This window comes from Letharia lupina (genome assembly GCF_014066315.1).
Source record: "Letharia lupina isolate WasteWater1 chromosome Unknown contig_20, whole genome shotgun sequence".
NCBI classification, from domain to species: domain Eukaryota; kingdom Fungi; phylum Ascomycota; class Lecanoromycetes; order Lecanorales; family Parmeliaceae; genus Letharia; species Letharia lupina.
In genome coordinates, this window is record NW_023502989.1 from 773,232 (window position 1) to 785,265 (window position 12,034).

The following is a 12,034-nucleotide window of genomic DNA, read 5'->3' on the forward strand; positions in this document are numbered from 1 at the left end:
TTTTCTGCCCGGACAGGGCAATATTCCCACCCATTTCCCAATACAGTCCGCTGTCACTTTCAAGCAGCGCTTGGAATGCTTGCTTGCTCGGTCCGCTCAGTTGTGGCTTGAATAGTTCCTAGTATGACTTCTCCTTCAACAGCTTTGGACCTTCCACCAACACAGCCTTCATTAAAGCCAAGAAGTCCTGTGCCGATCCGAACACTCCTCCGCCACCAAGACAGTCTGTGGATCCGTTGACTAGGTCCCAACCTTCGAGAGTCACTGCATTTCCAGTCGCATCCAGAGTACTGAGATCAGCGAGTCAGTCATGCATGTGTGCTTTCTGGGCCGGCTAGAACATTATGTTCTTCAGGTAAAGAGGGTCCCAGATCTTCTTTGACATGTACGTTTCGAGAATCTCCAGTTGCGCGCCCCACCATCTTGTCTGCCCAGTCCGCTCCCATGTCATACATCCAGCTCGTTCCTGGTTCGAATAGTAAAAGGCTGTTGCAGCATTCTTCGATAGTGGCAGCAGACCACGGGACTTCGTTTCGATTCGTGCGCCACTTCAAGAGCAAAGGGTCCATCTGATCTTAGCACATCCCAGACGAGTGCAAGAGCATAAGCCTTGAACATTCGTCACCTCCCATGCCTGAGCAAGTAGAATGTTACGAGCCGGAAGATTCTACCTTGGAGTAATAAAATTTTCTTCTGCTTCAGTCTCGGAGTGTCGCCAGCGCTCTCAGCTTTGAGGATGATTTCGAGGTTCTTCAACTCCGGAAGGATTGCGCGATGTCCTCGTCAAGGTCGAAAAGACCGCGTTCCACACACTGCAATACGGCAATGGCGGTCATGAGCTTGGTGCAAGCGGCCATGGCCAAGACCATGTCCGGCTCTGTTGCTTTAGCCGCATCCTCAGGCTTCGTGGATCGACGTCCCATTGCCTTTCCATATTCGAAAGTGCCTACGAAATCGTGAGGACCTGTTGTTTACTGATCTTACAGATTGAGAATGGGACATACATACCTTCCTTATCGGCTGCCAGAAGGATGACGCCAGGCAGCGCGCCTGAGGCGCCGGCATCTCGATAAGCTGCTTCTTCAACAAATTCCATCCTGTACGTATAGTGAACGATCAATACAGAACCTCTTGAGCATACCGAGCAACAATCTGACTAAATTACTGGATATAGATAAGCGCCGTAAAATAAGCCCTTAGTAAGCGTCTTCAACCTTCGACCCGGGTGCCGAAAGACTACAGACAATGCTCGCGCTGAGACGATACCTCATCCAATGCGGCTCCCCTTTCGGTGATCCCGGCAGTCTCATTGATACATCCTAGCGGCTCGGCATATGCGCCGATGGTCCCATGTTGCTTACACTTTACCTTTGTTCTGTGCATTCCAGTCGTAAAGCTCAGCTCCGTTGTCCTGGTACGTATTGAAGGACGAATATTCATACGCCCGTATGATGCTGCTGGGTTTGGCTAGTAGGGTAACTCCTCCGACACTACCTCCTCGGCAGCAATCGACGTGGTGCTGGTTCTCCAGCTTACAAAAAGGCCACGCATATGTAGAATGAAAATCAAACATCGCTTATGCTCAACTGGAACGGTACGAGTTTTGTGGCATGATGAAAAGGCAGGGTGTAGAAAGAAGAGGACTCTCGGGGTTTCATAGTCCGGATTTGCCGCCGCTGTGGCAAAACCGGACTTGCATGAAATTAGTCATGGAGACATCCTAAGCGAACATACATGCTTCCCCTTTCATCTCATGAATCACCAAAGAGTCGATTGCAGGTATCTCAAAGCCGGGTTTACTCTAACTCCTCCCCTTCCTCCACCGCCCTCTCCAATCACAGCTCGAGAAGCGCCATCGGCCTCGGTTCAACAGGGGCACCAAGCCCGTAAGCACTCTTTTTACCTTGGATTCCGGCCAACCCTTCCACCTGCCTCCCTCAAACTCCTCAGTCTCCAGGTTCAGCAGCCACGCGGGCAGCACATTGAAGATATAATTGGTCGTCTTCTTCTCGTCGGGAACATCGAGGGAGCGGTCGATCTTGAGAGGGTCAATTGGGCGCTCTGGGGTGGAAAAGCGGGACAGAGCTAGTATCGATTGGGGCACGGAGGCGAGATGAGTGTGGAGCGGGTGCGCGATCCTGTCAATTAGAAAGAGCAGGCGCGACACGTCGAACTCGGTTTCTGGGTTTCGGAAATGTTCGAAACTGAGGAGATAGTTCTTGAGCTTCTGCATGTCGTCTCGGTAGATGGCTGAATTGCAGATCTCAGTCTACGAACTGACTTTTTCCAACTCCCTTCGAGGTGACATCGTCCATGCGACTGTGAGAGATTTCACTCACTGTAAAAAGTAACCTCATGATCCAGAATTCCCTCCTCTCCAGTAGCGTCCTCCATCGCCGAAAAGAACCGGATCTCTTCCCGAGAGTGGTCCTCGCCGACGCACGTGTACCAGGCCAGGCAGTAGCCAATGAAGTCTTTGTGGTCGGAAGGGGTAAGGTTTGGAGCTTGTTGATAGATGCTATTGAAGCCGCGAATGAAAGCATTGTGAGAGAGCGTGATGCGAGAGGCGTAGATCGTAAAAGGATCGTTCTGAGAAGCTATAAACAGAGGTCTCTTTCGAAAGCAAAACTGAGTGGATTATGGCTGGTGTTGGAGATGACTACCTTTCCTGTTGCGTAGGCCGGGGTTGTGATGAGAGGCAGTAGCTTGTCTTTATTTGAAGAGATCCCTGATGCCATACTGCCGCGACTTCGGGATGAAATGCAACAGCAACAGTCGAGGAACTTTATCCACCGCAGAGTCTAAGCTATCAGAAAAAGGAAGTGAACGCTGTGCTAGGTAACAGGACCGCTGAAAAAATGGAGAAAAAACCAGACCTTTAGACTCTCTGTAGAGTGTGTCGCATGTAGTCTTCGCTCCAGGACTGAGCCGTCATGGATCGTCCTCCGCTGGTTGTGTCTTTATATCCATAATCTTATGATCGACAGGTAGCCTGGAGGTCTCTCTGGCCGCTTCAGTAATGGGTCGCTTAATTTTGCCCGTTTGGGCGATGGTGCAGCAAGGTGCCAAGAAAGCTTCACATCACAGCCGTTGGTGCCGTGACAAGACTGCTCTTCCTTATGTCTCGTCGGATTGAAGACGATTAAGAGGCGCTTTTCGTAGATACGCTCCTACCCAGCGATGGGTACTGGACCACTTGAGCACTCTCTATGGTGGAGGACAAAGGGGTTGACAACAGCCAATTCTAGGATGTAGTCAAGGCACTTTCACTTGACGCGATTGTGGAATGATCGTCATTCGTTGCGATTCAAGTCATGTTGAGAGGTGGTTGAAAAGTTGTGAACTGTTCCAGCAATCACCTTAAGACAAGCCTCAATGCAGGGAACCAAGACGCCGAACCGAACCACTTGAAAGGTGAGCGAAATTTTTGCCAAGGACTGGATTAGCATTGGATGCAAAGGTAGGGTGGCTTGTGAAGGAAAGAAGAGACCGCGCGGCATTTGACTTCACGATACTCGGCAGTTCTGGTTGCGCAATGATGTTCGACCACAACTGTCCACAACATGATCATGATAAGCGCAATTCTTTGGTCCAATTCAAATGCAACAGGAAGTATCGGTAGGTAAGCTGTCAGTGTAGTCACCAGTCGCCATGTCATTTCGGTGCATCGTATGGGGGAAGATTGGTCGAGAACCCCACAAACGCGCTGAGAGTCGACTTCCCCACACTGATTGCTCTAGTCTGTAGAGTTGAATCCCCCAGAGTTGTCCGCTTTTTCAAGCGTTTCGCCTGCCCATTTGAATGGAGAACCCTCAGGCAGTGACAATTTGATCACGTCGAGCTTCCAGTCGACTTTTGCATTGTTTTTGTTGCTGGTGCAGCCATGGGCCGTGAACTTTTCTCCAAGAGAGTCGATAGTCTCGGATTGGGAACAAAGCGCCTATGAGAAGTGCTGTGAGCATCAGTGATGAACTACGCTGATCTACCGCCGGAAGTTGCATCCAAGGTAACAATGTTCTCTCTTATCTCCAAGGTTTTCTACTCCACATGCCTGAAGCAGTGAAGACAGCGGTATGAACCTGCAAAAATCTCATACCGAAGTAGGTAATGGGTGATTGAAAGCGACGTTGCCGATGGTAATGTGATGAGTAAGTGATTATCTCGAAATAGGAACAGCGAGTCGACGTGCGTCTCGATCACTTGTGGATCTTGCCGAAGGATACATCTGATGTTGCATTTGTTTCAACCCGGGGGGGGCCCATTATGCAGGGTAGAACAAGGACAAAGTAGATAATGCAGTCAAGACATGTCTAAGCCGTATGTAGTCGAGGCAAAAAGTTTGACATCTCGGCGGCATCTCCGCATCGGAACGGAGAAGTGGAATAATGAATAATAATAATGAATAAGAATTATGCCTCGGTGTTCAAGGCAGTAGTGCTCCGACAGCGATTAGCAATAAGCGCTACAGGAATAAGACAAAGATCAGTAAATGATTAACAGGAACATTAAGCAGCATAGCAGCAGTAGCAAATGGCAACAGTACGTTAATACTTTAGCAACATGGCGGCTGGAGTGAGCGATAACACCTGCTTTACTTTACCTTAATTAGCTGGCTAGAGCCTAGGGGGATTGTTATCTGAAAATGAGATGCCACGTTTTTTGCCAAGGTTCTCTCACTCCTCCCACCACTCCTGCCGACAATCGGGATTTGGTAGGAAGAGGGAAGAGGGGAGAGGGAAGGAAGAGGGAAGGAACGCTGCCATTGAGACGGCAGCTGAATGAGCACAACCTCATGATGCCAGGCTAGTCTTAAACATGATGATGATTGTGATTGTGATTGTGATTGTGATTGTGGTTCACTATGATGATGATGATGATGATGATAATGATGATGATGATGATGACTATTGTGATAAGATACTGCGGAGGAGTCATATGATCGTGGGATGAGAAGTCTCCGCACACAGGCATGGAGTAAACATAGATACCTAGATGTACAGTCGTCATGACGCACAAGTTGAGTGACTTTTATATCATTGGTTCGGGTGCAAGGCAAGTTGTAAAGACCACGAGGGATATACTAAATTAAACTAATAATGGAGGAAGACACAAAAGCGAGAAAGTGAGAAAGCAAGCGAGCAGCAGACCAAGCAGACGCAGACGGATGATGCACTCCCGGTACTTTTACACATGCATGATGCAGGTGGCAAAAAGAATCCCTGTCGGCAAAATACAAGGCCGAGACCGGAGCTAAAGGTCATCGTACTTTACTCTGGCCCCGAGGGGGGGCCCTTCCGACAACCTGCATCAGTGCGTAGTAAGTCGACTACCAGGCTTTTAGAGATTTTCTTATTTTTATTGCATGCCAAAGCGGCGAAGAAGTCTCCCGGTAACTTCGTAAAGCCCATCTTTTTGCCGCAGTACGATCGTAAGTTAAGGTAGCCATAATCTTAGTGATGGGAGTGCAGCTGTAACTAGCGTTTTCTTTCTTTTTTCTTTTTCCCTTTTCCCTTTCCTTTTCGCTTTCAATACCCCCCATAACCCCCATAACCCCCAAAGCAAACCTTGGCTGCCCTCATCACACCGCCATCAACCCGATTTTCAGCCTCGAAACTTTCACGCCATCTTCAGCCAATCTGCTCCATTAAAGCCTGCTGCCCTGCAGATAGCACTGCCTCAGAGGGGGATTTGAACAGCAGGGATTCTTGCAAGTCCAAACAGCAAATACCGGTAGTATCAATGACATGCAACATGGATTCCGCATCTCAGCTACGGTGGTTTGCCCAGAAACAATCTGACTGATACGACTGGTCTGCCCTGCTCTGATTTGATGACTGCTGACTGTTGAATCTCGCTCTCTTCACCGCACTTAAACAAAAACAAAAAAACAAAAAAAAAGGCGAACTATACCATTTCGTATCGCCAAGGCTAAGTGGTGGGAGTGGAAAGTACTTGTCTCCGATCCGAAAGGGAGGGAAGAGAAAAAGGTACAAACGCTACCAAGGTTACGATGCGTCGTCCCTTAACTGCGGGCGGAACGGCGTATCTGCTTTCCTTAATAATGCTCTGCAGCCTGCTGACTGAATAATAATCCCCTCGTCCCATTCCTTATATCTTCCATTGCTCCACCAGTTTCTCAATGACATTACGCCTCGACGCACTTCCCCAACCTACACCCTTGTTGACGTGTTCGCTTAATCCATGCTGCATTAGCCTTGTCCATTTACGGCCTTTCTGCTATTGGCTATTGATGAAATCGCATTTGGCAAACAATTCCCTTCAGTGCTACTACATTCATTTCATACCAAGCTCTCTTCACTCCACCATCCCAGTATAGGTCCGATCAGACAGCCTATATCAATCACCATTCTCCATGTTAGACGGCCTGATACATTATAATCATGCAGCATAGGGATACTCACTCCTCACCCGAGGACGAAGAAACTAGCACACGCAAAAGAGTATGCAAGGCGTGTGATCGATGCAGGCTTAAGAAGTCAAAAGTCAGTATCCGCGGATGCGTGTTCCATCTCCAAGCTCATCCTTGTTCTACAGTGTGACGGGGCGAGTCCTTGCAATCGATGCCAATCCGATAATGCTATATGTGTATTTGGAGAGCGGAAGAAATCACACGACAAGGTCTATCCAAAAGGGTGAGAGATTCTGATGTTCTTCTGACCGGTCACGCTGACCTTCCGCGTAAGCTATGTGGAGATGCTCGAACAGCAGCAAGATAAATTAGTCAACGCGCTCCAAGAATTATACGACCGTAACCTAAACCGAAGAGCCTGGCCCGGACCTCCGTTACAGAAAACGGCCAAGGGGATCCCACTCACCCATGATATCCTCGACCGACTGGGACTGCTCAAACTGGACGATCAGGGCATTTACGAGACGTTTGAAGAGGATACAGATGTCCTGCGGCAGAAAATGACGATTAAGGAGGAAGAGCACGCATATCCAACACCAACTACCACCAAATCCGAGTTCAGTCCCGCCACACCCAACTTCGAACCGTTTGTTTCAAGGCCTTTCGCAGGCGAAAAGGCGCATCCAGCAAGGCGATTCCAACCGACTCCTCCAATGCACAGCCCGGAGGAGGATAGGTGTATGACGTTTCCCGAATCATCTTTGAATCTGGGCCCCAGCATGAATTTGGACCCAGCATCGCTACAAACACCAAGTCAGACGTGGATGCAATCCGCGTCACGCTACGTAACCGACATGGATTACAATTACGACGTCGCGTTATCATACAACGGGATGGACTTGATGCAGCAGAAAGCCAACCCGTGTTTACCAATGTCTGCGTGGAACGACGACGACATTGGCCCTCTGGGACTGGATCCTATTTTATCATGACGACTGCTTTTTTCTTGGGATTTTTTCCTTCTTTTCTCTTTCTCCATATTGGGAAGGCATGTGTGCTGGTTGCATCTATGATTGGATCGGAGGATTGATCCAGAAGGAGGCGGAAGGCTTGAAAGTGGGCGTAGACGGATCGATGAGTACATACGCCATTTATCACCACATAACCCACTGAATTTTGTCTTTTGAAACCGTCTCCGTGAATCTGGTCTTACTTTCTCTCTTTCCTTTCGTTCTGCTCTCGTTCTTTTCCATGTGATGAAACTTGGAGCTGAAGTTGGGAATTTGTTATCCTGTTTCCACACTGGACAGGAGGCTTGCGTCTAGCTTTGAAGCTTGCCCAAGTCGAAAGGCCCGACTGTCTCTTGATGCAGAAACTTGTTGAATGTGTCCCGATGTTTTGGGCTTGATGCAGTGTGTAGGAGCGAATGATTTTGTGTTGACGTGCAGAGTGCAGAGTGCAGAGTGCATAACCTTTTGATGTATATACTCTCATGTTTTTTTTTTTTTGGACCGGTGATCGATCGACAGAAAGCTTAAATATAAGTCTCACCGGGTGGAGTAAAGTAAGTACTCTCTAGCTCTAGAAACATCTAAGTTACATTACAGTTACCTTACCTAAGAAACCGTTGGCAAGCGTGCCCCGCCTCTCCGCCTCAGGGTAAAGTAAAAGGCAAACCCCGCACTTGATAATTAAAGTACTTTAATGAATGTCTTGATAAACGCCAGTTTGATGACGCCACCACCAACGCCTGCAAGCAATCCGATCCGTGTACAGTACAATACATGTAAGTTATGAATTCTACAGTTCTACAAGTATACAATTAATTAAATTCTAGAAATCAAGATTGCTTTGCACCTTTTGCCTTGTCACACTTCTCACATATCCAATCATCACAGTAAACCAGCCAGTCCTCCATAGTTGATTCATCACTCACCGGACTCGCCCTGCAAAGACCACTCACCTCACTGCACACCTAAAACCACATCACCAATTTACCCCACCTCTCGCCTCACCAACCCCGCCTGAACCACACCTTTCCCCCCCCCGCAAAATGTCCCCACAATCACCCGAATCAGCTTTTACCTTTCTCGCTCAAGGAGCCGCCATCCAAGAATTCAATGTCGACGGTCAAAACATAGTCTTGGCATTTCCCGAAGCCAGATTCTACAAGTCACACAATGCCCCTTACTTTGGCGAAACCATTGGCCGCACCACCAATCGCGTCAAAGACGCTCAAATACACAATCTCAATGGCAAAACGTATTCGCTGCATGCCAACGATGGTCCCAACTGCTTGCATGGCGGTGCGGAAGGATGGGGCAAGAAAGACTTCGAGGGTCCCGTACCAATCAATCGATCGGGGAAAGAGGGGGTGCAGTTCACATATCTGAGTAAAGATGGAGATGAAGGATACCCCGGCACCGTGGAATGCAAGGTCTGGTACACAGCTGGCAAGGAGGATGGCAAGACGGTTCTCGACGTCGAATACCAAGTCGAATTTGTCGGCGACGAATGCGAGGAGACTGTAGTAGGGGTCACGAACCACAGGTAAGAGATCTATCATTATCCCACCCTCCCTACACACAACAAACTCCATACCTAACTACCATCATCACTCAGCTACTTCAACCTCAACCCCACCTCCCCCACCATCGACGGGCACGCCATCACCCTCTCAACAGACCAATACTTATCCCTCGACTCCAACTCCATCCCCACCGGAGAGATCACCGCTCACGCCTCGGCCCCGAAACCAAACACCACCTTCTTCCTCGGGCCCTCCTCCCCCTCATTCGACGACTGCTTCGTCCTGGACCCGCCCAACATAATCCCACTCGACACGCGCAACCTGCCGCTGCGGACTCTGGTCCGCATGTCCCACCCGGCCACGAAGTTGAACCTCGAGATCTTGAGCACGGAGCCGGCGTTTCAATTCTACACGGGAGAGCACATTGAGGTGCCGGAACTGGAGAGTAGCAGCGGGGCGAAGATTCCGGCAAAGGGACCCAGGGCTGGCATCGCGGTGGAGCCATCACGGTACGTGGATGCGCCGAGGAACGAGTGGAGGGGACAGTGTCTGCTCAAGAAAGGAGAGGTTTGGGGCGCCAAGAGTCAGTATAGGGCTTGGAAGGAGTGAAGTGAGAGATGGTCTGGGGGGGGGAGTTGAGCATGCATTCGTCAGGGCAGACGAGCTTGTGAGGTATATATGATGCATCAATGGCATAGACCAATCGTACATAAGAAACATAGCATATACAACCCCCATCCATCCAAAACACGCGTACAAACAATCCACACACCCCAGGCCCAAACCCGTCAAAGGCATCGATATCACCCACCATCGAGAATTCCCCAAAAATCCCCTCAACCATTCCCACCCTTCGACCCTCCCATCCGCATCATCAACAATCCAAAAAAAAAATACCAAAGTCCCACTCTGCTCAATCCCTCCTCCCCAGCCGTGGCCCGGGTCAACCGCAACAAAACCCGCATCATCATCACCGTCACACCCCAACCCCCCACCGTCGCCGCAGGCAGGCGGTCGGTCAGTCAGTCAGTCATCCGCCCCCCCATCTGACTCATGCCCATCTCACCAGTTGCGGCATTTTGCCAAATCCGCGCATCCATCCACTCACACTTACACACTCACACTCCCCCGATGCAAAATCACTCACTCAAACCCTCAAACCCTCACTCAAACCCTCACCCTCACCCTCACCCCCCCGACGTCAAAGTCAAAGTCCAAACCCCCCAAGCCCAGAAGACACCAGAAGACACCAGCGCCCACCCGACCAGTCACCAGCGAGGCATAAAGGTGAATCCCAAAAAAGATCCACGCCGGTTAGTATCTTAATATCCGAACCCTCGCAGCCACCACAGCGAGCGCTCAAGGATCCGCCACCGTCACACAATCCAACCCTGAATATTGTCTTGATCGACACGCACGCGGAACAGGTTGCGCTGATTCCTTGCGGGATTTCCGCCAGGGTGCGCCAAGGTTCCTCGGAAATCTCGGGGGGCGTTGGCCGGATCGTGGCAGGTTTTCCGAGAGAGAGGGAGACGATCGGTGGTTCGGTGCTTGGGGCGCCGAAAGATTTCGGTGGTTATCCTATCATTGACGAGTAACTGTATCGACGAATGCTGTCTTGCACAAAGTACTGTATAGCGACCCTGTTCTTACAAATGCCAATCGATATTGCATTATGGGCTGGCCTGCTGGGTCTCAGGCTCTAGCTAGGCTTGTTCGGGAGACCAGATGCGACGCTGCCCCGTTTCCGATGGCTACACGTGCATCCGAGTTGATGCTGATATTGTATATATATGCATGTAAATCCACCAGTAGATATATCCATCAGGCTCAAAGCCTTCTCATCCTTCCTCAAGCTCGGTGCAACCGTCACAACAAAGAATCGCTAGAGGGGAACCCTAGCCTTTGAACCTGGCCTCGAGCTGCCGCATCCAAAGGCACCCTCTCCTCTGCAGCACCTCCAATTTCATCTTCGCAAGCGAGCTGAAGATTCATGCCGCACTTCGGTTGGAAGAGTGCACCATTGTAGGATCATACTTCCCTTAGCTAGCTGGCCCTTCCGTCTGTAGAGCGCATAGTCACGAAACGACGGCGCAGACCGACATACCGTAGGACCACCGTATGCATGGCTTTGGTTCGAAACCTGTCGAATCTTCTAGACGGTGCGCTCCCTTGGTGGCGAGGAGGCCGGGAACCCTCACTGGAGGCTATGATAGTGGGCTGTAGACGTAGAAGCTGCCTCCCATGGTAAACTAGTGGGCCGTTGATAACGATGGTGCATCATGCAATCGTTCTGGCGTTCTTGCTAGCCTGAAAACTCTCGCAGGCGGTGAGTAGGGTCGGGGTTCTCCGTTCCTCGCGGCACAAGACGTACGAGCTGGGTCTCGAAGCTTCTCGAGAGGGAAGATCATGTCCTGATCGTGTCCGTACTCTTCGTCAGCAGCAAGGCATGTGAGGGATTTGGTCTGGTCTAGGGGCTCTAAGCCATGCATACGGTGCTGTCCATGGATGCAAAAGCCGCATATATGCGAGCAAGGCTGGTCACTGGCAGCCAAAAGACTTATGTCGAGTCGTTAGATACGACGTTCGAGACTAGATGCAAGCTGCACAGGCCTCCTGGGGCCTCCTCATAGGCTCAAGGACATGAAGGTGGCCCCAACTAAAAGTCTTCTTGTGGCTAGTCGAAGTTGCGTTTTGCACTATGCCCGCATGAGCTCATCTCCGTGCCCGGGGTTTGCATCCAGAAGTCAATAGCGGTCTGCACTTGGCCTATGGTGTCGCCACTGCCGTTGACACGAGAAAGTATGATTATTCTATCACTCTTTCATGGACGATGTGTGTTCAGCTGATGTGGGGGGTTGATGCTAAGATGTCTTCCTTTGTGGTAGTGCATAGGAACGAATCCGCTGAGAGCCGTGATCAAGGTGTCTTCGGTGTCGATCGTAGAGACAACTAGCCATAGCAATTGGCATGGGCTTTGCCACGTCGATGGTGATGAGGTAGGCGATCCTGTAGCTGCGAGGTAAGCTTGCATCGGGACGGGTGGTCGAGCTTGAGTGTCTTGTCTGTTGGACTGACTCCACTCTCGAAGGATTCAAACTGCCGTCTCGCTATAGCCAATCACTCAACAGAGA

At 50.2% G+C, this 12,034-nt stretch overlaps 4 protein-coding genes across 4 annotated transcripts; 2 read left to right on the forward strand and 2 right to left on the reverse strand.

The window, feature by feature from the left end:
- Window positions 1-118: 118 nt before the first annotated feature.
- On the reverse strand, window positions 119-1,096 carry HO133_005078 (uncharacterized protein; the record flags this gene model as incomplete). The annotated part of the gene is made up of 4 exons (XM_037295990.1): window positions 119-290; window positions 672-696; window positions 758-946; window positions 1,009-1,096. 4 exons carry the CDS (start codon window positions 1,094-1,096, stop codon window positions 119-121), a joined length of 474 nt encoding a protein of 157 aa, XP_037148688.1.
- Window positions 1,097-1,357: 261 nt separating this feature from the next.
- On the reverse strand, window positions 1,358-2,738 carry HO133_005079 (uncharacterized protein; the record flags this gene model as incomplete). Its single annotated transcript, XM_037295991.1, has 4 exons — window positions 1,358-1,531; window positions 1,904-2,250; window positions 2,340-2,589; window positions 2,664-2,738. The coding sequence occupies 4 exons, from the start codon at window positions 2,736-2,738 to the stop codon at window positions 1,358-1,360; spliced, it is 846 nt and encodes a 281-aa protein (XP_037148689.1).
- A 3,663-nt stretch (window positions 2,739-6,401) lies between these two features.
- HO133_005080 (uncharacterized protein) lies at window positions 6,402-7,362 on the forward strand (the record flags this gene model as incomplete). The annotated part of the gene is made up of 2 exons (XM_037295992.1): window positions 6,402-6,461; window positions 6,715-7,362. 2 exons carry the CDS (start codon window positions 6,402-6,404, stop codon window positions 7,360-7,362), a joined length of 708 nt encoding a protein of 235 aa, XP_037148690.1.
- A 1,061-nt stretch (window positions 7,363-8,423) lies between these two features.
- HO133_005081 (uncharacterized protein) lies at window positions 8,424-9,509 on the forward strand (the record flags this gene model as incomplete). Its single annotated transcript, XM_037295993.1, has 2 exons — window positions 8,424-8,920; window positions 8,993-9,509. 2 exons carry the CDS (start codon window positions 8,424-8,426, stop codon window positions 9,507-9,509), a joined length of 1,014 nt encoding a protein of 337 aa, XP_037148691.1.
- Window positions 9,510-12,034: the final 2,525 nt, after the last annotated feature.